Source organism: Plectropomus leopardus, chromosome 13 (assembly GCF_026936395.1).
Source record: "Plectropomus leopardus strain MGB_pleo_1.0 chromosome 13, ASM2693639v1, whole genome shotgun sequence".
Lineage (NCBI taxonomy): Eukaryota > Metazoa > Chordata > Actinopteri > Perciformes > Serranidae > Plectropomus > Plectropomus leopardus.
The window spans coordinates 16,914,220-16,938,697 of record NC_142188.1 but is presented as its reverse complement, the minus strand read 5'-3'; the positions used below and the strand labels follow the sequence as shown (position 1 = coordinate 16,938,697).

At 40.2% G+C, this 24,478-nt stretch overlaps 1 protein-coding gene and 1 long non-coding RNA gene across 4 annotated transcripts; one reads left to right on the top strand and one right to left on the bottom strand.

The window, feature by feature from the left end:
* Positions 1-1,127: 1,127 nt before the first annotated feature.
* pdzd7a (PDZ domain containing 7a) lies at positions 1,128-24,467 on the top strand. 3 transcript variants are annotated; one of them, XM_088086378.1, is made up of 17 exons: positions 1,128-1,662; positions 2,142-2,614; positions 2,909-3,215; positions 4,563-4,700; positions 4,856-5,030; positions 5,520-5,696; positions 6,726-6,873; positions 8,592-8,652; positions 9,307-9,831; positions 13,375-13,530; positions 13,905-14,077; positions 15,181-15,272; positions 15,376-15,467; positions 15,653-15,721; positions 17,544-18,215; positions 19,179-19,279; positions 22,727-24,467. In XM_088086378.1, the coding sequence occupies exons 3-17, from the start codon at positions 3,023-3,025 to the stop codon at positions 22,901-22,903; spliced, it is 2,949 nt and encodes a 982-aa protein (XP_087942504.1). In that variant the 5' UTR covers positions 1,128-1,662; positions 2,142-2,614; positions 2,909-3,022; the 3' UTR covers positions 22,904-24,467. The 3 variants fall into 3 exon arrangements, with proteins under 3 accessions (XP_087942504.1, XP_042358776.2, XP_087942505.1); XM_042502842.2 differs by having other exon boundaries at positions 2,142-3,215; XM_088086379.1 differs by lacking the exons at positions 1,128-1,662; positions 2,142-2,614 and having other exon boundaries at positions 3,080-3,215; positions 4,861-5,030.
* LOC148187687 (uncharacterized) lies at positions 5,712-7,144 on the bottom strand. The gene is made up of 3 exons (XR_015778387.1): positions 7,000-7,144; positions 6,706-6,837; positions 5,712-5,822 (listed from the first exon to the last, which is right to left on the bottom strand). It is a non-coding gene; the product is annotated as an uncharacterized LOC148187687 (long non-coding RNA).
* Positions 24,468-24,478: the final 11 nt, after the last annotated feature.

The following is a 24,478-nucleotide window of genomic DNA, read 5'->3' as shown; positions in this document are numbered from 1 at the left end:
CTTGTCCTCGTGCTGCTGCAACAACTGTATATCACTTCTGGGATCAATAAAAGGCTTCTATTGTCATTGTTGCAGTATAGTGTTTATTTTTCAAAATCTAAGAAGAATCGATTGAATGGGCAAATCATCTAGCACAAAGTTGATTGAAATTCGGAGCTTCGTAGAGGCCTTTGAAAGCAGCAGCGTGCAGTGAAACAGTGTGGGCGGTGTTTGTCATGGAGGACATGAGTCGATGGAAACCACTGGGCGTGGAGGACGAAGACAACACATGATTGGTTAAAAAGCAGCTTACTATTCTACTACCTCAAAGATGTTTTATTCTACAAACAACATCTAAAAGTTGTAAATTAGTCCAGAAAATGTCATATAAATGTCTTACGTACAACCAAACTGTTTGTTGAATATGTTGGGATATATTGGAGGGATATTTGTAATGCAGGTTACATTATACAGCTATCTTGCCATTCTAATAGACAGTATTTCATTAATTGCATTGCATGTATGTACTCTGCAGTAAAATATGATATGAAGTTAGACTTTGTTTTCTTATGTTTTTTTGATACATGATTGGAAGTCTTGGAAAGAAAACCAGTTTTTTAAAAAAGTTTGGCAAGCATGAAAGTTACTCTGTCAAACATATGAAGTATTTTTGTTTTTAAATTATTAAAAGATAGCTAAATTTAATGCTTTTTACGACTTTTCAAGGTATAGATAATTGTAATTGCAATGTATATGTATATGTGATGTATATAAATAAAACTATTCAATTGCTTTTAATGACTTATATCTCTATAATTCAATTTAAGACTTTTCAAGACTGTGTAAGGACACAGAAACAGCCTGTATTATTTTCCCCTTATTTATTTCAGTTGTATTTACTGTATCTATTTTGAAAAATATGTATGTACATTTTGCTCAAAATTTGGTGTCTTATTGATGTGAATTGATTTTGTTAATAAAGTTGTGTAAAATAATAATAATAGTGCCAAACTTGAACAAACTTTATGATTGATGGGTGATGACATGGCTTAAAAATTAAATGTCAGCTTCAATCATTTAGAGAAATGAGGTCTTATTTTTAGCAAGATTTATACATGTTAATCACGCCACCATAGAAAGTGAACTTGGGGAAAAACAAGTCTCAAAGCTAATTCAAAAACCTCATGTTCAAGGTCAAGGCAGCCTGTTCCTGTTTGCCCACAGTGTATTGATTGTTATTAATATGTCTTATCAATGGGATCTACTGAAAAGCTGTGATGTGATAATAGTGGCCACCGGGTGGAGTTGTTTACTTGTGTCACAGCTGCGGCGAAAGCAGTCAGGAGGATCCAAAGCGCACTTTTTCCACGTACACCTCTCTGCAGTTTTACCGAAAAATATAGACTTAATTTACATATTAATAAACTGAGGACAAACCAACATAGATTCGAGGTAGTGTTAGAGTCACATAGGTAAAATAAGGATTCTTAATCACCTCTAGTCCAGCGCTAATGGCTGCACAGCTGCAGAGGCTTATGCAAAAGGCTTACACCTCATAAGACAATAATTGTCACCTGGAGAACAACTGAGGTGGCTCTTAATACACCGGAGGTGTCCGATAATGGCTCAGCGAGGCGGACTGAGCGTCTGTCCAGCTCATCCGGTACAACATGGATACAGCAGGTAAAGCTCCCTCACTTTGTTTACTTTAGTTTAAACACAATGTCACAATGTTAGAGTAGTTATGTTAGAGTGTTAGAGTCGCGCTTATTTTGTAACGGTGCACGGTTAATGGTATCAACAGGAATAAGTTAAGACTGAAAAAGGGCACTTTAAAGTTACCGACAATGCTCTGGAAAAAAAAATGGAATAAGTGGAATAAATAGATGATAATTAACTTTGAGAAGTAGATCACGTGTTTATGCTGATACTGTATCTTGGTCGCTGTCCATGGTGCTGATTGACAGAAACACACGTGAAGTTCAGTGAGAGTAGGACTCCTGTTGACACAATATGCAGGACAGGGTATTCTGTTTTATCTTATTCTGTTCAAGGTCCAAGGCTATAGGTCATTACTGTATCAAAATGAGTTTGAGTTTTATTATCCCATATGGTACTTCTGAGTCCACATTACTCACCCCAGCATATTCTCCTCACAACAGATATCCATTTAATTAAACATGACCCGAGGGGAATCACCATGCACCGCTGACTCCTCTGCACACAGGCCGGCAGCCTCTCAGCTGGAGCAGAGGGAAACAGGCACCATGAGTTCTGAGGAGATGGATTCAGAGGTTGTGAAGGAAACCCGTGGATTAATCCAACTTCTTTAACCTGCAAAGAAAAATTCACAGCTCAGTAATGAAGCTCTACTTTTAGCCATTATTTTTTGAAATGAGTGTATCTAGCTGTGTGGAGCTTAATTTTGAGTTTTTCTATGCAACACTTTTTTTTTCTTTTTTTTTCTTTTTTTTTTGGATCAGGGATTCTTTATTCAAGCTCTGTTTGTGGTCTGATACAATTTTTATTGAAGATCTGGAATTTTACCTGCATCTTTGTAAGTTGCCTGCTCCAGTGGGGACCTACTCCATCCAGTAGCCTTTGCTATCATATACTTTGGAGAAGGGTTGCAGAGGTATATCTGTTTTTATATTATCATACCATGAACATTTATCTACAAAACTGAAAAAAAAAATGCACTTGGATAAAGAATCTCACCTTTATTTTGGTAATATTCAAAAGGGAGATTTTTTTTACTCATACTTTCATTAAAAATGATTTCAAGTCTTGTGATAATCAAATATTTGTTCAACCACAACTACGGACTGATATTAACAAAAAATCTGTCATACCGTGAAAACGTAAAACCGCAATATTTTCTGAGATGGTAATCGTGCCGTGAAAGTCTCATACCATTGCAACTCTCTAGTTTCCCAGCCTCCGCTTCGTAAATCCCAGGCTGCACCTCTTCCACCCTGACAGCACATATCCTCAGATATCCTCCTGTCTGGATGACTAAGAGAAGATTTTCCAGACACATAGCATGGCTCACTCCTCTCACTCCTCTGACTGGAGGGGGATGACAAATGGAGGGGGGCACCCCCACTTCAACCATGGAGGTCAAGCCGGGTGTTCCCAAAGCACCACGCGGTACATGCTGAAGAAGCAGCACCGCCACAGACGCAGGTCCTCCTCACCGATGGGCAGGGTCATCCTCATCAACGCACCTGTTGATGGTGAGTTTACTCCTCTGTCACCAGGTGAAAAAAACTCATGTCAATCTTCATTTTGATGAACAATAAAATGAACTTGATGGGTTCAGTCAGTCTTACATGGACATATAGGTTTAAATAAATCCAAACTGGACCTGAGACACTGTTGGTACATGTACATGGGCAAAGACATACCAAAAACTTGGGGTAACAGAAAAATAATTCACCATTATAAAGTGATATTCAAGTCATACAGCTGTGTCTAACATTGTCGTCTCAACATCTACGAGGTCTTGATCTTGTAGTATCTTAACCTTCAGATACCTGGAAGTCAGTGAAGACCTCTAAAGTGCAAGTACATGTGTGAATCATACATCTACACACAATTGTTCATTACATTTACATACTTTCATATGTACTAATTTAATATGACACCAGGCCAACACACATAGGGACACTGGCTGCAGAGGGTCATTCAGAAGTGTCATTTAGTCACTCACAATGGTGTAGTTGGTGAGGTGGGTGTATTAATAGATGGGTAGATAACTGAGGGGGAAGTAGGTATACTTTCCTATATATCCCAGCTGTTTTTCTGCTGATAGGTGGGTGTGCTGTCAACGGCCAGAAAAAGAGGTGGGTATAACCTGCCTACCTGCATAGACCCTCTACTGTATCACCTATAAGTCCAAGTTTGGATTAATACTGGAAATTATGAAATGTATTATAATTTAAAATATTATTATTATTTATTATGAAATTATTAGTCGATAATTTAACTGAAAGATAATTCATGGGCAACAATTTTGATTTTGTCAATTACTCGCCTAATTATTTAAAGCAAAAATACCCCCAAATGCAGACAATCTGCTTTCTATTTGGTGTTTTTTTTTCACTCTCCTATGATAAAAAACAGTTTTGTACAACAAACAATTCAAGAATGAACTTGTGATGAACACTTTTCACTATTAATTTCAAGATGAAATAATTAAAATCAACTTATTGTGAGAATAAGTGGCAGATTAATCGATGATGAAAATAATAGCTTGTTGCTACCCTAGTAAATAGCATACATGTTCACATGAATGCAACTCATGATCTAAAACGTTTCAAAGCAAGAACATAACTACTTGAAGGAACTATGAATTCATACTTGTAGTTTGAGAACTGGCCTTAAGGTGAAATTTAAAGGTATTATATATTAGAGCAACATATTTGCAAACATATTGACTAAAGCTATTGGTGTTTTAGTAATCTTTGTACCATAGAAATTGAGAAAATTGATTAAAATTTCTATTGTTTATCAATAATTTAGGGAAATTATTCATTTAGTTTTAAAATTTCAAACCTGACTCTCTCTGCTTTATTTTGCAGGTGGGGATGACAGTGAAGACATTCACACGGTGACAGTGGATAAAAGTCCAGATGGGCGTCTGGGCTTCAGTGTCCGCGGGGGCTCTGAACATGGACTTGGTATATTCGTCAGCAAGGTGGAGGACGACAGCTCTGCAGGTTAGGACAAAGTGTGTGTGTGTCTCTGTGAGTGTGTTAGTCAGGGTGACGCCAAGCTTATTTGTCAGTACATACTTACATCTGGGCATGTGGTCTTCAGTTTTCATGTGACATTTTCTCCCGTGTATCATGCTGGGTTCCACCTGTGCCTGCAGCGCAGGCTGGGCTGACTGTGGGCGATAAGCTGATGGAGGTGAACGGTGTCAGCCTGGAGAGCATCACCATGAGCAGCGCCGTGAAGGTCCTGACAGGAAACAACAGGCTACGGATGGTGGTGAGACGGGTGGGCAAGATCCCCGGCATCCGCTACTCTAAGGAGAAGACCACATGGTGAGAAAAAAGCTCAGAGGTGCTGCTCAGTACAGATGTGTCAGGTTGTGTCAATGTGAATAAGGCTACCAAAATGATTTTACATCTAATGTACAATAAAATATTTACACCTCATTTTTAATTTAACTACTTTGTCAAAGAGTAACTGAATATGATGACTGTATAAACTCTGCGTATGTTATGTACAGACTACAACCTTGTTGTTACCACCACTGACCTTTGCATGGCTCTTGTTTTGTGAAGTCTTGTCAGTTGACTGTAGCTCACACTGGTTATCTTTCTTTTGGGATATACTGTATCTTGGTTTCATGTGGCAGCAGTGGATGGATTACCGCTGTGACCTTTATGGCTATTTGATTAACCGATACTGACAGGCCTGAGTGCAGAAGAGAAGAAGAAAGCAGTGTATGTGAACGTTTTGATGTGTGCTTATGTCATCTTTTGTGTGTGTTTGTGTGTGTGTGTGTGTGTGTGTGTGTGTGTGTGTAGGGTGGATTTGATTCACCGGCGGATGGTGGTGGAGGAGAGCGGTCGTACACCATCAGAGGCCAGTTCAGACAGCGCTCTCCGCAGAATCGTACATCTCTTCACCACATCAGATGACTACTGTCTGGGCTTTAACATCAGAGGAGGCAAAGAGTTCGGACTGGGAATTTATGTTTCCAAGTATGAACCATGTGTGGCTTGAAAAGCGTTCAGCAGTTGAAACTTGTTTTACATCTGAAAAGGCATCAGACATCAGGGTGGTGCAGTGTGTGCAGGCCCAGCTCCAACCCGCCCTTGTTGAGTGTCCTTGAGCAAGAAAGAGGAAGAGGGGGAAAATGAGAACATAGTTTTCTCACAGGGATTAAATATTATATAGTCTCATTTGCAGTTATTGTTTATCCTGTTTTTGAAATGAGGCTTCAAATAGAAGGTTGCAGCTGCTGAATTGTGTTGACATCATTGCCATTACAACAGACATTAAAGAAATACTTCACTTAAAAAAAGAACCATTTGTAGACCAGTTAGTCATACCATGTTACCTTGAATTCGAGAAGAAAAATCAGTTTATCTTGCATGTCTCCACCGTAAATGGCAAACATAGTGATTTATTGATTGAACGGGGACAGCGTTTAAAAACAGCAAAACTGCATCGAAACTCTCACACAACTCGTGCAGGATAATTCAAGTCACATTTATCCAGTCTTTGACTTGGATTATCCTGCACGAGTTGTGTGAGAATTTATAAACAGATGCTTTGATATAGTTGTTGTGAAATGCAGACACCATTACTTAAATTGTATAGACTATTCATCTTTTTTTGGATTCTCCGTTCAACATGGAGGTGTGTGAAAAAAAAGTTTCTTTATGTATTCAATGTAACACAGGGTGAGTTATTGACTTACAAATGGTTATTTGGGGTTAATTTGTTTAATCTAGCCATTCAATCAGTAAATCAATATGTTTGCCATTTTTCCGTTAAAATTTTTATAAAAATGATCATTTTTTTGGTGAAGTATTCCTTTCAGCAACTGCTTTGATGTGATTGTAGTGTGAATAAGAAACATACATCTTTTATACGGTAAATAAAAGCTATTAAAAATACTCTAAATATAGGGTGAAGAATAAAATTGTTAATTAATATCAGAAGTTCTAATAACCTTATTTTTATGTGGCAGTGCCTGCAATTTACCCTTTGCCTTTTCTCTTCAGGTTGGACCCAGGTGGGCTTGCAGAACTACACGGCATAAAAATGGGCGACCAAATCCTGGCAGCCAACGGCGTCAGCTTTGATGACATCACCCATAGCAACGCAGTCGAGGTCCTGAAGAGCCACACACATGTCATGTTGACCATCAGGGTGAGAAACCATTTTAGAGATAAACGTTTAAAACCATTTATAGTTATTATATTAATAATGGATCAAATCTTTATGTGCAATGTGAAAAGGGTCGCATGTAATGATGAGCTGACTGAGAGTAATCACCTGACTTTGTAGTTCCTCTTTTGTTTTAGTAAACTCTCACTGCTGTCATCCCTTTTTTTTCAGTCAATAAGGTCTTTAGACACAATGTACACGACCTGTCTAAAACCAAACAGCAGACAGACACAGTCAGTGACTAGCTGGTAAAAAACCATTTAGCCATTTAGCAGCTAAAAAGCAAAATATTTCCCTAAAAAGTTGATGGGAAAGAAATCGGAGCTAAAAGGAGACGTAATATTGAATATATTTTCATCTGGTGGACAGAAACACAGCTCCTGGTGTTGCTCCATGTCAGCTGGATGTGTAAATAAGCAACAATCAACTTAATGAAGTGATAATAGTTTTTAAGTGTCCTGATTACAGCTTGTTCTCTTCAAGTGTCCAAAAGATCAGTTAATGCAGGTTAAATTAGAGAAAGATTAGAGAAATGTGTTCCCTTGGTCCTGAACACGTCCGGGATGCAGTGTTGAATGGCTGCTTTAATCATTTGCTCAGGTTTAAACATAACAATTGATTGGGCACTTCAAGTGCTGTGACACAATAAGTGTTACAGCGTGTTAAACAACACCAGCTTTCCTCAGGAGGGGACAGAACGAGCCTGCAGAGCTGAGCAGACAGCTGGCTTACAGCCCTTTAATTCCTTGTGTCTATGTGTGCATGCATGCGTGTGTCTATGTGTGTGTTTTGTGTGTAAGGCCGCCCCACTTAACCCATGTCATTTTTAGATAAAGGAATTGTGTGTATGTTTGTGTGTATGAATGGGCACATGTGTGTTGTGCAGTGTGTTTTGAGCGCTCTCTTAGCTCGCTAACATTGCGGCATGCTCATTTTACTCCTCTGATCTCAGGTTCCACGTGTGAAAAACAGCCAGGGACAACGTTCATTATTCAAAGGCAGTCAGGGATCAGGTTATAATCAACAGAAAGCCCAAATTTATGTCTTCCTTGTGTCCTGTATTAGACTCATTAATGGGTCAGGGTCACGCATAGTGGAGCCAGGGTTAATTTACTAAACTCTGTCACACCTGAGCGTCCGAGGCTTTGTGGAAAATTGTAGACGTAACCTCGCTACACCTGCATCTCTTCTTTTTGACCTTAAGATGTGCTGGTGAGACAATCACTTAAAATAGACTTGGGAGGTTATCAAATACTAATTTGTGATGCAAAATTGCTTCTTCTTTAAAAAAAAAAAAAATCCTAGTTCAGTGGTTTCCAAACCTTAAATTCATGCTTCCAGCTTGAAACAGAAAGATTATTTTGCATCAGGTGTAGACACGCGTGCAATCTGTAATTCTGTTGTATAATTATGTTGACTGTTTATTAGGGGCGGGAATCACCAGAGCCCCCCCAAAATATACTATCATATACTATCATGACATTTAAGTCAGGATACAATATAATTGTAATCTTAACTGTTATGCAATATGCTGAGTATTTCTGTAACATATATTATAATATACTGTGATGCAATCAATACTTGACATCTGTATATTGATGCTATGTTGGCCTGCAAATTGGTTTAGTGCTATACTGTTGTATAGTAATGTTTTTGTTGTCACTGAATATTAATATTATTATGTATTTGCTTTTGAACAGGAAGCTGGGAGATACCCTGCATACAAGGAGATGGTGGCAGAATATGGCTGGCTTGACAAATGTATGTTGACTATTTAAAAATGTGATTTTTCACGATATAGTGTTAAAGATGAGTTTTTGAAGGAGTTACCTTCATTATACTAAATATTACATAACAAAATAATGAAGATGTGACATGGTGATCTGAGTTTATGATTTTCATTTCCGTTTTTAAAGCCACATGTTTGATTCTGCTTTGAAATCTAATTTTTTTTAAAAGTGGAACAGACGCCACATGTAGCCTGCTTATACTAAAACCCTGTCATTCAATTTCTTCACAGGACTCCAATTCCTTGTTTTTCAGTTTGATACGAGTACTTCTGAACAGGGATTAATGCAGTGTACTCAAAGGCAGCTCAGTCGTCTGGAACAGACCACGACCTGACATCTGGGTCAAGATGCAGAGTCATTTTGGAGTTTCATTATAAAAAAAAGACAGAAACAGAATAACTGTGGGTTTATGTCCTGTCTCTCAAAGGTTCAGAGGATTATTTGGGCATGAGGGCAGGCAGACTTTGATCCAAACAAAGCAGACTGAGCAAAATAAGGAAGCTTCCTGTGCAAATTGTTTTCACCGTGTTTTTAGCAACAACTGGACAGTTTCATAGGGTACAACAATATTTTAAACACACACTTATCCCCATACTTCATTCTAATTATTGATTGTTTTCTACAGTGGCCAACGGAGGCCCTGTACCATCCTCCCAGGGTTCAGACTCCAACTCCTCTGCCTCCTCCCTGTCCTCCAGCACCCCTCTCAGCTCCCTCAGTGGTCTCTCCCAGGTCCTCTTCCCTCCTATCTTTGGCTCTGAGATGGTAGACGTCGCCATCTCCACAGAGGACCGCTCTCGACGTCCTAGCAGTGCAGAGCGAACTGCAGACACCGCCATACAGACAGACCCCCACCCACCAAACTTGTTGGACTACCACTTAACTAATGGGTCATACCCTAGGCTGGTCGCCACAGAAACCAGTCGGACTGTAGGTGCCACAGTGCTGCTGAAGGACACAGTCATACGTGGGAAAGGGGAAGGACCGAGGGAGATGGGAGGAGCTGGGGATGGAGGGAGAAGACATGCGAGGATGCCGTCATCTGGGGACCAGGAAATAGTGAAACACTCACCTAAGACAGCGGCACTGATGGCCCTGAGTAAACCTCGGAAGCCAATCAGACGTTCACAGAGCCACATCACTGAGTCAGGTGAGACTGCAGGTTCACTGGGACTGTAAGGAGAATGAAGCTGTGGATTTAATCTGGTTTTACTATAGAAGCCCATTTGAGAAACATTCTGAAATAACGAGTTACTATCTTAAAATAATGAGAAATTTTCTCATAAAAAGACTTTGTGTCTCAAAATAATAAATTAAAGAAGTATTTAACTGCTGGAAAGATGCTCTTATCATAATACTGAGCTGTCTGTGCAGTAGAAGGATGCATATACTTTGGTGCTACGTGATCAGAGAAAACAGAGAAAAAGGGCTGTAGCATCTGCAATTGCTCAAGAGGTAGACAACTTACAACTACCAGAATGCACTGTGCTGCAGTGGACCAATAAATTTTTCTGCTGGTGAGTAATGCGAGCTTGACCGTTATGACACAGAAAACATTATATTGGCCGGCTGGTAGCAAATGATCACGAATTGCAATTAAAAAGTGAGCTTGAATATGTTTCTGATGACATTGGAGGTGAGAAATAAGCAACACAGTGACAGAATCTTGAAAAAAGGCAAATGCAACCCAAGTCATTTGGTAGTATTACTCTCTATACACTAGTCTAGGGCTCCCAGGGCTTCGCTGCCTGTTCATATATTACCCAAGACTGAGCATTCAGCTGCCTGGCTAAAGTTGAGGGATGTGGGCCTACCTGCTGTTCCAGCCCAGAGCCGCCGGCCATCATTCAGTCAGCTCGCTTTCTGTGAACATTCAGTTCATTTGTAGATATTAAAACACGCAGACAATAAAAGTAAAAAAAACTTAATGGGGAAAGGAGGAAACTGCTGTTAACCTTTCTTGCAGCACACAGAAACATCTCCTCTCCGACATGGTTCCACACCTGATCTGAATCATTTCTCTTAATTACTTTTGCCCGCCCCCTTTCAGACTCACACAGGCTCCACCCCGAGGCAAGCCCGACCCAGCCACACAGGACAGCCAAAAATGTGCCATTACAAAATCAAAATATTTTCAGGCTGTTTTTTACAGTACAGGAAACAGTATGGTGCCCTCTTCCTGTTTACAATTTCTCATATTACAACCAAAAAGTGCACTGAAAACTTTTCCTGAAGACAATTTAGGTGAGAAATAGGCAATGCAGGACCAGAATCATGGTTCATACTTCATCAGCACTGCCTAGTTTTACTGTTTTACTGTTTTTACTAGTCTGTTTACTGCCGGAGTTACACACACACACACACACACACACACACAGAGAGAGAGAGAGAGAGAGAGATGTTGGTCTTCACTTCAATACTCTTTGTGTCCGTGGTGGCAGGCATACAAAGAATGTAGAAATACAATCTGTGATTTGAGCAACAGTCCTTGCACCAGTGAAAAACTGGGAGATTAGCAGGGAGATCTGGGCACTGGTTAGACAGAGGGATGTTTACCACAGTTATATTATACATACTACACAATTGTTATGTCAGTGTCCTTAATATACTTTATAGTCTTAGGTATAATTTTGATTGAACAAACTCGTACTTTGGACTGATATATCAGCCGTTACAAGCTCATTACAGTTGTATCAGTATTGTTGTATTCATCAGCTGAAAAGGATTAAATTGTTGCATGAAACTGGCAAAATATGTTTTAGGTTGGCAGGTGCAGCATCAGGCTGTGCTCTGTATCATAGCTGTTGATTATAGCGGTAACATCTATCTCAGTTAAGAAACTAACCTTTCCATAATCACAGCACAGTGAGTTTTGCAGCCACAATCAGGTTCCCTTCAGCTGATTTTTGTGAAAGTACCCGCATTCACTGTGTAATGAGATCTGCTCTCAAATCCTCCTGAGATCTTTCTGCAGGCCATCAGTCAGTTTAATGACCCCTCATCTTTCCATCACTCCAGGAAGTAAACAAAAACATCCAGACTCCATACGGCTGATTTAAGCTCAAGACACAATTTGTCCAAGAGCACAAAGTTCAGTGCAGACTCATGATTAATCACTGCCCTTTACTCTCACTTGTTGTACCTCTGTGAGGTATGAATAAGAACAAGCATATGGAGAAATATCTCATCCAAGCCTTGGCGGGGCTGTTGAGTTATTAGCCTTTCCTTTTTAATTTATCCAGCTCATTCATACCTCCAGGACCTGGCAGAGGCTCAGGCCAGAGCTCAGGGCTGATTGGACATTTGTTATGTAAGCTGGAGCACTTCGCCGTAGTGCCTTCAGTAGATAGGGGTGTGTTCAGGTTGGTGTAGCTGCAATTCATCAGTATTACTGTGTAACTTTCCACGGTGGCAGATTTACTGCAGTGAACACAGGAGCTGACTGGAAGAGAAATGAACAGTCTGTACTCATAGCGGAGAGTGTGTATCACCCACTGTTATTGGCTAACAGTTAAGCATGCAGCAGTACACAGCCTAATGCATTATGTTTTCAACGCCATACACAGAGATGCAGAATGTCCTATCCTTGCTACGGTTCAATACCACTCATAGAAGATTTTTGTGTAATTTAGTCATTTAGTTAAAGAAACATTATGTAACATTTAGGGGGATTTTGTGGCATCTAGCAGTGAGAATTGCAGATTGCAACCAGCTAGTTATCTCTGATAATTTAATGTGTGCTAACCTATGTCCAGATGTTCAGGAGGTTTTTACCACTGGTCTATTCCTCTCTAAAACAAAGGGAACAGATGATTTACATCTGTAAAATCCCAGAAAAAAATCAGTTTCATGTTACAAATCAATGTTTGGCATGTGAGAGAGGGACTGTTATCCTGGCATCTGCTAATGTTTACTTACCTTTTTTTTTATCTAATAATTTAAGATCCAGAAGTTCGAGAGGTTTTCACTGGGAGCTATAATATCCGCAAAGGTCTCTACCTCTCCAAAGTTGACTTAAACTGGTAAAAAATTACTGGATAGAGCAGTTTCACATTAAAAATGTCAGTTTCTTCTAAGTTGTTTGGTATGTTGCAGCGGGACTGCTCACCCAACGCCTGTAATGTGAGCTCAGCTATTTTTCCCTGATAACTGGTCTCTTCCTCTCCAAAACAAAAGTGATTTAAACTGCTAAAAATACAGAATGAAGCACTTTCATGTTTAAAAAATGGGTGTTTGTTTTACGCTGTTTGTCACAGAGGGTCTGCCAATTAAGTGCGGCTGACTCAAAAATGTGAAAAAAAACAAATGGTGCTATCCAGAGCTAGTGTCTGGTTTGTCTATTCTGGGTTACTGAAACATGGCAGTGTAACATGACAATCTCTGTAGACAAGGACCTGCTCCCTATGTAGATATAAACGGCTCATTCAAAGGTAACAAAAACACAACAGGTCTTTTTTTCCAGCAAATTATACACTAAAGAAAACAACTCATTGTTCTATATCTGTCAATATATTTCTCTAAATCCTACACATTGGACCTTTAAACTACTTGCAATCATTTGTCTAATATGCAGGTGTTAAAATAAAATAAGTCATGTTTCACAGTATTTGGTTGGGAAAGTGCATCTGTATATACGACATATCTTGGTTACAAGGGACTTGAGTTCTATTTTGTCTTTTTTTATCACCTTTAGAAGACAGACAAAAGAAGAAGAGGCAACAGAAGGAGAGGAACTCTGGAGAGGGTAAAACCAGCCTGCAGCGATCCAAAACCTTTGTCAACCTGTTCTTTAAGAAAGATCGTAAAGAGAAGAGCCGCTCCAAGTCACCGTCTCACCATGCCGACAAAGGTGAGGGAACGGTCACAGGACATTTTTTTGTCTTTCAGGGACATATTCTGCATCCCACACAGCAAAATATAGCTCACGGTTACGACTGATTTGCCATTTTGTTTCACTTCAGTTATTATTTTTGAATCACTGAACAAATCGGAGATATGGGCAGCAATTCAAAACAAGAAAAAAATACTGTTTCCGATTATATTTCTGGCATTTTGGAGGTTTCAGTCTATCCCATTAGCTATTTGCTCATTTTTGGGAGTTCGTAAGTTTATATCAATTTTGGCCATCAGTGGTGAGTTAAAACCAAGAGACATAAATGTGAGATGATTGAGCTTTGCAACAGCATGCCAGTTTGCATCTTTATTGTCACTTTAATCCCTTAGATAAGGAGCGGGGCCGTCCCTTTCAGCTCTTGACCTCCCCGAGGGAAACCTGTGCTGGGGTTAAAGACAGCAGCCTGCAGCCCCGACCAGAGACGCTGCAGCACGTGGAGGACATGGCAAAGAAACTGCTCAGCCAGGATGAGGTGGCTGCTGTGATGAGACACTGTCGGCGGGTGAGTCTCTGATCTGAAATTACCATCTCTAACACCTCAACCTCCTGGTTGTGTATTTTCCCTCCCACCAAATGAAAACCAGCTGGACTACTTGCAGGCTTAAGTGTGCAGTATTGTTCCCTGCGTGGCTGAGTGTCCTTTGGTGATAGACGTGTCTGGCAGCGGCTGTGACAAAAGACGGATTTGGCCTGCCATTTATGATTAGGATCAAATATCAGCCATCATCTGATCCTCTTGTCTCACTCAGCCCATCTCACACTCATCGGCCAGTTTCAGGGGATCAGCTCTTTCGACACCGCTCCAGAAGATATCGAGTCGTTAATACAGTAATTAAACACCAAATGCTGGAAAAAGCAGAGTGCCAGGGTGTTCTTGGAAAAGTGAATACTTCATGTAAATGAGCATGAGAACTACAAATCATTACATTTTCAGTTATGATTTTAACACCTTTAGTTAGAGGGCCATTCCAGCAATTTAGTATTGCATATCCACAAAGTTAGGGGACTCACAAGAGACAGATTTATTAAAGAATGGTAAAAACTAGGTATGTAATGATACTGTGACCTTGACTGGTCAGATCATACTGTGGAAGATTTTCTGATCAGCAAATATTGTATCATTGTCCAAAAACCCAATATTATATTGTTATCAAACTTGAAATTTATACCCCAGAGGCAGAGATATCCTGACTTTGAGTCTCAAGTACAGTTAATCCTACATTTCCCATAATGCACCTGGATAGTGTCTCTCATTACACACTCCCTTCCTCCTTAGTACTCTCTTCTTTCAAACCTCACACCCTTAGTTTGAAATGCAGACTTTCTAGAAAGTCTACACTAACTACATCACTATGACATCATCAGGGTGATTTTTTTTCAAAGTTTTTAAATCTCCCTTCAGAGCCAAAAAGGACTTTATAAACAACTGTTGTCACAACCTTAGTAGTACTTTGTGAGCAAACTGAACCTAATTTGTAAACTTGATGGTGGACTTTAAAAGTCAGAAAACTACCTGATGGAAATCTGTCTATATATGGAACACAATGATACTAATTGGTTGTTTTTATTCTTTCTCCTCTAATTTGTATCAAATCTTTCCCTCAGTTTTTGATTGACAAAGTTATTGAGGATTTAGTTCGTCCCCTTTTGGCAATCTTGGACCGGCCAGAGAAACTGCTACTTCTCAGAGAAATCAGGTGAGATACACAGAGTACATGTAAACTTTAATACCGTTTTTATTTGCATACTTTGTAAGTATGTCTTAATATATATGACTAACTGGGAACATATGGTCTGCAGGATGCTGATACCTACCACTGAGCTCGGTCAGTTTGACAGCATGGTCATGCCCTTTGAGCTGGAGGCATATGATATTCTCAAAAATCGCTCCAGTAAGCAGACAAATGCACTTAACATCACTTTTCAGATTTTTAAAAAAAAAATCATACTGCTTAACATAAGCAAACAATTTACTGTTTGCATGAAAGAAAAGAAAAGGGTAAAAAATATAGAAGATCACACAAAGCAAAGAATCTGATGGGAAATCGGTGATATTGAGTTGTTTCTTTCCTCTTAGTTCGTTCTCCAGCTCTGCGCTCTCCTCGCAGAGGAACCCCTCGACGTCACCTCATCACCCCAATTCCAGGTACAATTTCTTCCTCTCACCCTTTCTCTTTCTAGGCCTCTTTTCTTTTCTCTGTCTCCCTCTCTGTCCAGCCAACGTCCTTTCACTAATCCCAGAGCAACATGAGATACACAAGGGGCTTAAACCTCTCACCTTTTGTCTCCTTCCCCTCCGGCTCTAACTTTTACTCCCTCGTCTCACTAGTGTCAAACTGAAACACCTGCAGGCACGGGCTCTCTCCCGTCCCTGGGAATACACACACACACACACACACACACACACACACACACACACACACACGTAGCCACCTCTTGACCTCATATAAAACACACTTACACACACACATTGCCATGCACAAAATATCTCAGGTTTCCTGTGCCTGTGCTGAAGCAAAGGCTTGTGTTACATCTCTGTGGCCAACAGAAAGGACTGAGACGAGCCCGGTCGGCCGCTGTGACACTTCAACAATACAAAGATGCTTTTATCCTCTTCCTCATTCAAGAGTCATTGAGACACAATCAATACAGTCTTATATTAGATTAGTCATCTCACTTTCTAAAATCACAGGTAAAGATTCACAAGGTCAAAATTATCATTGTCATTTTAGTTGGTACTCTGCCTCACAAAAAGAAGTCATTTATTTTTATTCTTTATAAATTTTAAATGTAAAATGACAGTGCCATTTCAAGAAAGCTTTTAAGGAGTTTTTTGATGGTTTACAGCATCGTTGTTCTTTTATGCTACAATTCTATGTGCAAACACTGAAATAAAATTCAATCTGTATTTGTACATTCAGGCAGTGTAGTGCAAAGTCGTCCCCCACTATTAGCTGTTCGAAGGGCACATTTGAAATCACTGCATGAACAAGCTCAGCCTGATGTTTTAGTGTTATTATTCGAAATTTGTAGTTCTTATAGGTTACAATGATATTAACTTGGTACCGTGGTAGTTCAGTACAATTTGAGTTTGTTTTATCCTAAATACCTCATGATTTAAAGGGGACTCCACCAATTCTGAACATCTGTTAACAGGTCCTGGGAAGTATTACTGCAGTTGAATTAGCCTTTTGTGGCTCCAGAGGAAGCTTCTCGAAATCTGATAAATGTCCTCAATTGATGTCATGGGAGACGGTTGGAGCTGAAGTCTACACATTTGAAAAAGAAAAAATCTGATGGCGTTGAGTCAGAAAGACATGAGCTTACCTCTTTAGTCCACTCCTCATCTGTGCTTGAAGCTAGCAGTTTGAAGCCAAACTGTTGCATTGTGGATCATGCAGGCATCAGAATCTAAAAAGGAAGTAGAATGTGTGAAATAAAAAAGGCAATATGTCTGCTTCTGCTGCATCAATTTTGATCAGTTTTTAAACTGTCCGTCATGAGTGTAATACTAATCATTGGAGTAATTTTTAACTCAGTGGTTCTCAATGCATTTCTTGCCATTTCTTACCAAAATCTTGTGAAATCTTGTCAAAATTGACAAGATTTCACAAGATTTTGGTTGTTCGGATGATTATGGTGAGAATCCTATGGCTGTCAACTGCAGTTGAGACAATAAATGGGGAGGAAGTGAAATCTATAAACAGACTAGTCATTCCTTTATTTCTTTCTCATATTGGGCTCACTTCAGTTTTTCTGCCCCTGGAAGTCCCTTAGGACTGTGGTTGAGAGACAGTAGCTGAGAACCACTATCTTAATTCCTACTGACTGTCTGGTTTGACTTTGAATAATCTTCACATCACTGTGTTTATATGCAGACGTTCTACAGAAATTCCACATTTTAAAGAAACTTCTTTTGCTTAAGATGTTGTTTTAAAGCTGAACTTGCTGTTTTTATGTTTGTCCAGACTACAGGGGTGGGTTCCACCTCCAGCCAGTCCAGGACACGCTGCGGGAGCGTCAACTGATTGAGGAGTTGGACAGATTGCGTTTGTCCAGCCAACAGTCAGGCCATCTGCCTCCGTCCCGTGCCTTCACCCCTCTGCTGGATGTACCTGTGGACAGCTACATGTCATCCACTGTGCGCTCCCGCTCCCTGAGCCCCTCACCCACCAACAGCTTCCTCCTTACAGAATCACTACACAGCACCCAACGTGGGCGCCAACCCCATCGCTCCCCAAATAGAAGAGAGAACGGGGTATCTCGGTATGATGAGGTCTCCTTGTTGTCAGTGTCTGACCGAGGAGATGTGGCTCCTGAACGAGGGAGGTCGCCTGTGAGGAATGGCCATGGGAGAGTGAAGAGGGATGCAAGTCCTGACAGTATAGATGGCAGACGGATAAGGCAGGAGGGCTACACAGAGGTCAGTGTACGTGTTCCCTCACAGCGGCGAGGGAGAACCCCTTTGGCTGATGTGTTTGAGCCCCAGAGAGACAAGAGTCCGTCCAGAGGCAGAGAGAGCAGCCAGCAGATAAATGGACTTTCACAAAATGGTCACGGTGTGAGAAGAAGAGCAACACTGCCACCTGAGGAGTATGAAATCAATACTTTGACTATCTCTAAGGCCAAGCAGTCACTGGGTGAGTTCGGTACATAAATGTATGTATTTTGCACTTTGATATAAGTTTAATTGATTGATTTAAGTGTTATTAATCTTAATCTATAAACAGGTTTGTTCAGTATGTTTGCAAGGAGAATTAAAACTGCTAAATGTCTGTAGAACAGCTGAGAGGTCAGGGTACAGGGCTCCAGACTGAATTTTAACATTGGCTGAACATAATTTAGAGGCCCCCAAAATTAGTGCTTTTTTTAATGTTTCAGTTTGGAACATCGATGCTCTGTCAGCAAAAGCACTGTTCCCAGTGCCGGAGCAAATTACAAGAAACTCCTCAATAAAATAGAACCACTTTAGTCACAATACAATATTACTGGAATTTTAAATGTTTAGTGATATGCTGAGTATTGCAATACATTTTTGATTTATTACTTTTTTCAAGTTTAGATTATATCCACTTATATATCCACAAGAAAACTTTTTCTTCATCATTTACTCCTCAACAGAGCAGTTTTTTCTTACTGAGTCTTCTCTGAACTGGTTGTAGGTGAGTGCAGACATGAGGAGTTGAGCTGGCAAAATATGAACACATGGAATAAGTCACCCTAGAAAATCTAACTAATAACACAATAAAAACACTCAAAGTATAAACGGTTTAGAGCAGCCAACAATAACTACCACTGGGGTATTCAGAATAATCAGGAGGGGGAGGTCAGGTTTGGGTTCTTATACTGAGGCTGATGAGGAGGAGATGAGTTGCAGGTGTGAAGTTCTGCCAGGTGCGTGATTGCAGTGCCCCCTCCACTGGGAAAAGGAGAAAACATTAAGTCCACAGCCTGAGCTATAACAGTTAAATGCTTTAATGATAACTAAACAAAAAAGACCAAAAAATAGTATCAGCACTAATAGACTACTTAGAGTACAAGAATGTGGCAATGTTAGGCAATCCCTTACTTCATTAATTTATGATTTTCTTGTGTGTTTACAGGTATTAGCATCTCTGGAGGTATGGAGTCTAGAGTCCAGCCCATGATAAAGATTGAGAAAATCTTCCCAGGTGGAGCTGCATCTACAAATGAGGCTCTCAAGGTTAGCAGTTACAGCAGAGACATAAATAAACAACTCAATATATCATACGAATAGGCATCAAGTGAATGACAAAAGGCTAAAAAGAAAAAAAAAAGATTATAGTTCTTAGCCTTGAGAAAAGGTGGTAAACATTCAACATAATGACTTCTTTTCACTATATATGTTGAAAATGTGCTTTGTTCATAACACCCTGATTCTAAAGCTCATTAGATGTGTGTATTGTAAGTACCTGTCAGTCAGACGTCTGCTCTGTGGTTATGAGTTGTTGCTATAAGCAAGCGTGTCTATGACGGAGGGGTTGAAGGTGCGCAATGAGGAGTGGAGAAGAGAAGAGTGGAGAGCCATCTCAAGTAGCCTATCGCCTCCATTATTGATTAAGTACACAGGTGCCTTTCTGCTAATGTATTGGTAATATATTGCCTGCACAGTAACTTAACAGTCATCCGTAATCTTGGCCGGGTTCACTTAAACACATATGATACACACTCATTCATTACAGTTAACCACAGGCTAATTCCTGCCTGGAGTCAAAGATACAGCTTGCATTAAGGTACGTAAAAGAACTGTGTTCCCTAACAGCTAGATATCTATACCAAGGTGTAAAGCCTGATTAGAGTACAATATAGGGGGGGATCCAGTATCTGCTCAGCCTTTCAACCTCAAAGTACTTCCTTCTTAGTCTTTGTAGTCACACACTTGACTGCACTCATAGTCAGTCACACAATACACAGACACATGCACACAATCTGGGAATAAGAAAGAACATGAAGAAAGAGAAGATAAAAAATATAAAAAGGGCAAAAAAAAGTGGCAAGAATGGCAATGATAAGGAAAAGATAAAGAAAAGCAGGATATTGGAGTGTAAAAACAAGGACCTGGGACAGAGAGACAGATTGGTACAAGACTAAGAGTCTACAGCCATGCTAGCAGGTTTGTGATGATATGTTATAGGGGAGTTTTTTGATGCAAGGGGGGGTGCCTCTGGTGTCACGGCTGACAGGTGCTTTCCTTCCCTGAAACAGGAAACCAGTACACAATGCAAAACAGAGGATTGGATATCCTTACACAGCAGTTATTAATATTCTTTCAGGACTATAGACCAACAAAGAAAATATTCAGGCCTCCTCCTCCCATAACTGTGAAAACACTTAGTGTCTGCGCCTGATTGGACGAACACTTTCACTCACTCTGATTTCAAAATCAGTCAACATGGTGGCTCATTTGTAACTTTCTCTTATATTATAAAAATAGTTCACTGACATGTGTTTCTGAAATCACCTGAGGTGAGAAATAAGCCATAATCATTTTAGATCAACCACGGCTATTTTAAAGTTTTTCAAGAGCTTCTATAAGCAGTGAGTTCGTTTTGCAGAAAGCGGTCTGGACCTGAATATAATGCAAATGACGTGCGGCCAGCATGACACCCTGTCTCTCATAAACGCCATGTAGTGCTACCAGAATGCATTGCATGGCTGTGACAGTGACACCTCCAGCTGAATCCTAACATCAGTATCATCTCCAAAGTTAGCAAAATCTTTCTTTAGAGTGTGAGTGCCTTTATAAAAATTCATGGCAATCCATCTAACAGCTGCTGGGACCTTTTACTAAAAATCACAAATATCAACGTCATGGTAACGCTAGAGAAAGAGTGGCTAAAGTCAGTATGAATTATCCTCAGTGACTGAACCCTATTTCATGGATATACATCCACAGTTGTAATAGAATTTCAGTCTGGACAAAAAAAGGTGACAGACCAAACATGGCACCAGCATGCCTAAAAACAGAGAAGTTGTTGCTCAGCAGCCTCACACACAGATATAGTATATGGCTACTTGCCAGCACCCTACTACTATCTGTTGTCTCCAACTTACACCTCCCAACGAGGCATGTCAGCTCAGCCATATCAGCTCCCTGGCTCAGTGCTATCTACCCCTACTCTGCAGAGGGAAGTGGGGCCAGGGTGGCTCAGTGTAAACATGCATCCTGTCTCCTTTGAGCCGAGATAACAAACAATTAGTGGAGAATGTGTGTGTGTATGTGCGGTCATGTGCACACACACTTTCCTGTTCATTAGATTGTGACACCTGCTTTTATTAGCGGAAACCTAGACACAAGTGTGTCATGTGCCTGTGTTTTAACTGGCTGTTTAAGAGGAGGTAGTCAAAAGAGACATATGACAGCTGATTGGACCGGCCTCTTTAATGTGTAGGTAAACTTGTGTGTTTACCTGTATTATATTTAAAAAAAAAAAAAAAAACAGATTTGCTTTTGCAACGAACAATTTTCTTGGGAACTTGCATAATGTTTTAGGGACAAACATCTCAAAACCTGAGCTAAGGTTTGGCTAGATACCATAAGTGATGATTTATTAATAATTTTAGCATCTATAATGAGATGCACCAGTATTATTTGTGTGTATGTTTATGTAAAGCCAGAACTTTGCTTCTCCTTTGCCAAATAACATAGTTGAATTTATTTGTAACAGCCCAGTAAACCACATTATCAACAACTCACTGATCCTTCCCTGCAAGCTGTAGTAGTTTTTACAGGCTGATGTTATTTTTGGATTGTGACGTCCATTGGCTAGAAACCTCATAAATGCGCTGTATAAATGGCTGTAAAGAGGATGGGGCAGATTAGGTTGCGATCTATTTAATTCAAATAAATTACTTTTCAAAAATGAAAAAAAACAACTTTTAATCTCCTTTTTGGTTAAATGGATCTAAATCTTTTGATAATGTTCTCACGGACGGCTGTGAGGTGAATGGTGAACGGCAGACTGACTGATGAGCTGCAAGAAAAGCTTCTCTTACACTGTCCATATATATTGACCCATAATAGATCAAAACCACAGAATGAAGGGAAAACAAATCTCTTTGTGTCTAATCACTGGAAAGGAAAAGGGAAAGGGAAAAAGACATAATTGGTGCAGAAACAACAATGGCCACCGGCCTTGCGTGTTTGTGTTGCTAACCTTCACTGAGGTTGAGCTCATGAGGCAGGTGCATCCTAATGACATCAGAGGAAGTTCCCCTCTTCAGGCCTGCAGAGTTTTGCCACTTTCTGCTCGCATCCTGCAGGAAACTGTGAAAAAACAGGCCCAGCTGTGTGTGTGTGGTTGTCTCAGTGTATGTCCTCTTTTCAGCAACCTTGTGCTGAAGGGTAAACTTTATATGTGCACTAGTGACGGCCTTCAGTGTGAATATATTAAACTAACGGGAGAGCCCCAATTCTCCCTGGCATAAATCAGGTTCCTGCTACGGGACACAATCACTGCAGATTTATGGAAACTGTCCATAAGAGACAGATTGCTACAGAAAACAGATAAAGAGGGGGAGGAAAACATACAGAGATATGTGTTGTCAAGAAATGTGAGTAATAATAAATATACTGTGTTTACATTGAGTTGAACATGTGAAACCTTTTACCCTGTGTTTGTATTCACAGGCAGGGTATGAGCTGTTGTCTGTGGATGGCGAGAGTCTGCAGGGAGTGACTCATCAGCACGCAGTGGACATTATTCGCAGAGTGTTCAGCAACAAGGCCAAAGACCCCATGATTTTTGTGGTCAAGGTCCCAAAGGTCCTTACCACCTCCACAAGCCCCAAGAGACCTGCAGACTAACCTTAGTGTGCCTCAGTCGGACGGCAGTTCGGGTACAAAGGACACCAAAACCTGCAGCTCCTGAGGGAGCGAATAAACTACAGGATTCACTCCGGCGGAGGAGAGATGGGACCAGTAGATCTCTGGATATATTGGAGAGGAATGGATGCACTAAAGCATTTGTCTTTTAAGAGGCCGAGTTATGACAGTAAATATGTCAGAGAGGAAGTGAGCAAGATGAAACAGTTTTTTAAGAGTGATGCAGTAGCATATTTATCAGGATAAAGATTGTCATAGATCACTTTTGCTACAATGAAAAGAAGTTGTGACTTTTATAACATTCTTAGTGTTTTTAGCAAACATTTAACTATATGCATACACTCCACATTAACTTGACAAAGTGTTTTTTTTTAATGATAAGATCATGTGGTTCCTGAAGTTCTCCTTGGTTGAAATTGTGCCACTGTTTGACATGTGGCATACTTGCCGTGACCTCTAAGCACAGACTGATGTGGAGCTAGTGGTCTGCACTTTTCAGTTGGAGCACATCTCAGTCCTGCAGGCCTGCCAGAGGGAGATTACCCCATCCTGTGTTATGAGATTTATAGATTTATACCCAGATTAAACCTCTGTATTATGTCAAAACTGATAGTTTGGGTTTAGTGGATGTCTGGGGGGATTATTACAAATTGCTGCTCAGTATTTTTGTGCTGTATTTTTCTGGCAGGAGTGCTTGTGCTCTGGAGCAATCCGCCACTTTAGGGGCTTAATTACACCACGCTATGGACTGAGCTTATGCAGACATGTGGAGGAGCTGGAAAAACATGTCAATGAGAAATGCAGGACATGAAGGCCTGTGGCACAGTTTAAATCAAAGTAGGGTAGAGTAGATATGAGCAGCAAGGTAACTGGAATAAAATAGTGTGTGCATAGTGCCTTACTTCTGCAGACAGCCAGTGGGGGAATACTTTGAGAAATGTTACACAAATAAGTGAAAAGCTCAAGGTGAAATGTTTCAAGTCAGACATGCAATTAAATTTAAAAATGAATTTGAGTGTATCTATGCCTTTGTGTTATTGCAGAGTGCTTCAGGTCTTTGACTTCACGACAACAAACGTTACTTATCTCCACCAGGTGGAGGGGAGCGTGTGTCCTGTTGTGGATGTGTGAGGGTGTATCTTTGTACCTGTTGCAGCTAATCTGCCATTCTACTGGACCAAACAGGCAGATATTTTTGAACACACTTATGACTGTATCCTCAAAGATGTCTCATGGTTGTAGTAAACACATTTCATTGACTGTTTTATTACTTTTTTATTACTCATTGCTTACCTTACCTATCTTTACCTAGTCTGTTGAGGGTCATATTTTGGCCTTTATTTCTGACATTCAGAGAATATCATTGTCCTATTTTGAGCTGGAGCATCTGCAGATTAATTCCACATCTGATATGTTATGATACGCTGAAGTTATGCACAATATGACGTGAATAAGTCCCTATTTTGTTATCTTTGCCTCTGTCTTGACTGTGAGGGAGCCAGAGGCAGAATCGAATGAGATTCAACTCCTCTTTGCTGCACGACAGTCATGCATACA

What these genes read in the sequence shown, in the direction of transcription:
- pdzd7a (XM_088086378.1), top strand. Translation starts at nt 3,023, where the DNA reads ATGGCTCACTCCTCTCACTCCTCTGACTGGAGGGGGATGACAAATGGA. An exon ending in GTCTCACCATGCCGACAAAG is followed by an intron (nt 13,531 to 13,904) that starts GTGAGGGAACGG and finishes TTAATCCCTTAG; the next exon opens with ATAAGGAGCGGGGCCGTCCC. An exon ending in CCTCATCACCCCAATTCCAG is followed by an intron (nt 15,722 to 17,543) that starts GTACAATTTCTT and finishes ATGTTTGTCCAG; the next exon opens with ACTACAGGGGTGGGTTCCAC.